The following is a 1,247-nucleotide window of genomic DNA, read 5'->3' on the forward strand; positions in this document are numbered from 1 at the left end:
AATCGGCCAGCCCCCAAAACCTTTTTTAATGTTCTAAGAGAGATATGCTTATAGAAAATTTGGAAAAGCAATACAAAATAAAATGTCATCCACAATCCCACTACCCAAATTTGTATATTTTTTTAAATAAAGTTTTTTTTTCTTTTTTAGATTAGCTTTATTTGCTCACCGTGAAGATGGACCTGGAATCCCAGCAGATATTAAACTTTTTGACATATTCTCACAGCAGGTGGCTACAGTGATACAGGTTTGTTTAGCTTTTCTCCTAAGTTCTCCAAACTTTGAAACTACTTCTACTGGTAGATCCTTTTATAATTATTTAAAATAAATTATATGATTTTCTAAATATTCCAGTCTAGACAAGACATGCCTTCAGAGGATGTTGTATCTTTACAAGTCTCTCTCATTAATCTTGCCATGAAATGTTACCCTGATCGTGTGGACTATGTTGATAAAGTTCTAGAAACAACAGTGGAGATATTCAATAAGCTCAACCTTGAACAGTAAGTCAAAGTTACATTTTTGCAAAAATCCTCATAAAGCACTTTTTTGTCCCAGATTTGTTTTTCTTTCTCAATTGCTTTTTGAAATGTTAGCATTTGTCTTGTTGAAAGCATTTAAGATAGTTGTGCGCGGTGCTACTTGGGGCAGAAAGTGGCAACCAGTTACTTGGTTGTGTATGTTAATGAAGTAGTGGCACTCATGGATCATACATAGGTAGTCTTCAGGGACCAGTTTCTCCAACTCAGACCACTTTCTATATATGAATGAGCTAGTTTTTAAACTGGTAAGGAAACTTTATGTCAAGCAGTATTTCCACAAGAAGTTTCCTACAGATGAGTAAATTGTGAAAAATTAGGGACATATGTATATTTAAGGTGCAGAAATTAAACTGGTTTAAATATTTTTCTGTTTTGAACTTTGATTTTGATACCATCAAGGAAAGTATAATATTCTGTTCCCTGCTTGAAGCTTCCTCAACTCTGCTGACCTCGGTCTGTGGCATCCTCTAGTGGCCACTGTGGGCAATTCTGATCCTGTTGTCTTTTCCCCAGCAGTTCCCTTCCTGTCCTATCACTCAACTGCTTTTGCACTTGGTCAAGCCAGGCTCCCCTCTTTTCCATATATCTTTCATAATTTAATCTCGTATAATATTTCTCCTTTCCATCTCCCTTCCAGTGGTTCAGCTGCATCAGGAAATTTCTTCTTTTTCTTTCTAACTCTTTTTATTACCCTTTTTTTTTTTT

The 1,247-nt window shown here is 35.4% G+C and overlaps 1 protein-coding gene across 1 annotated transcript in view; it reads left to right on the plus strand.

The window, feature by feature from the left end:
* The window catches only part of VPS35 (vacuolar protein sorting 35 homolog (S. cerevisiae)), a 37,925-nt gene that overhangs the window by 22,231 nt on the left and 14,447 nt on the right, over positions 1-1,247 (plus strand). Inside the window, exons 9-10 of the mRNA XM_008580291.1 lie at positions 151-247; positions 355-503. Of these exons, the coding sequence (XP_008578513.1) occupies positions 151-247; positions 355-503 (246 nt within the window). The remainder of the gene's footprint in view (positions 1-150; positions 248-354; positions 504-1,247) is intronic.

Source organism: Galeopterus variegatus, unplaced genomic scaffold, assembly GCF_000696425.1.
Source record: "Galeopterus variegatus unplaced genomic scaffold, G_variegatus-3.0.2 Scaffold2060, whole genome shotgun sequence".
Lineage (NCBI taxonomy): Eukaryota > Metazoa > Chordata > Mammalia > Dermoptera > Cynocephalidae > Galeopterus > Galeopterus variegatus.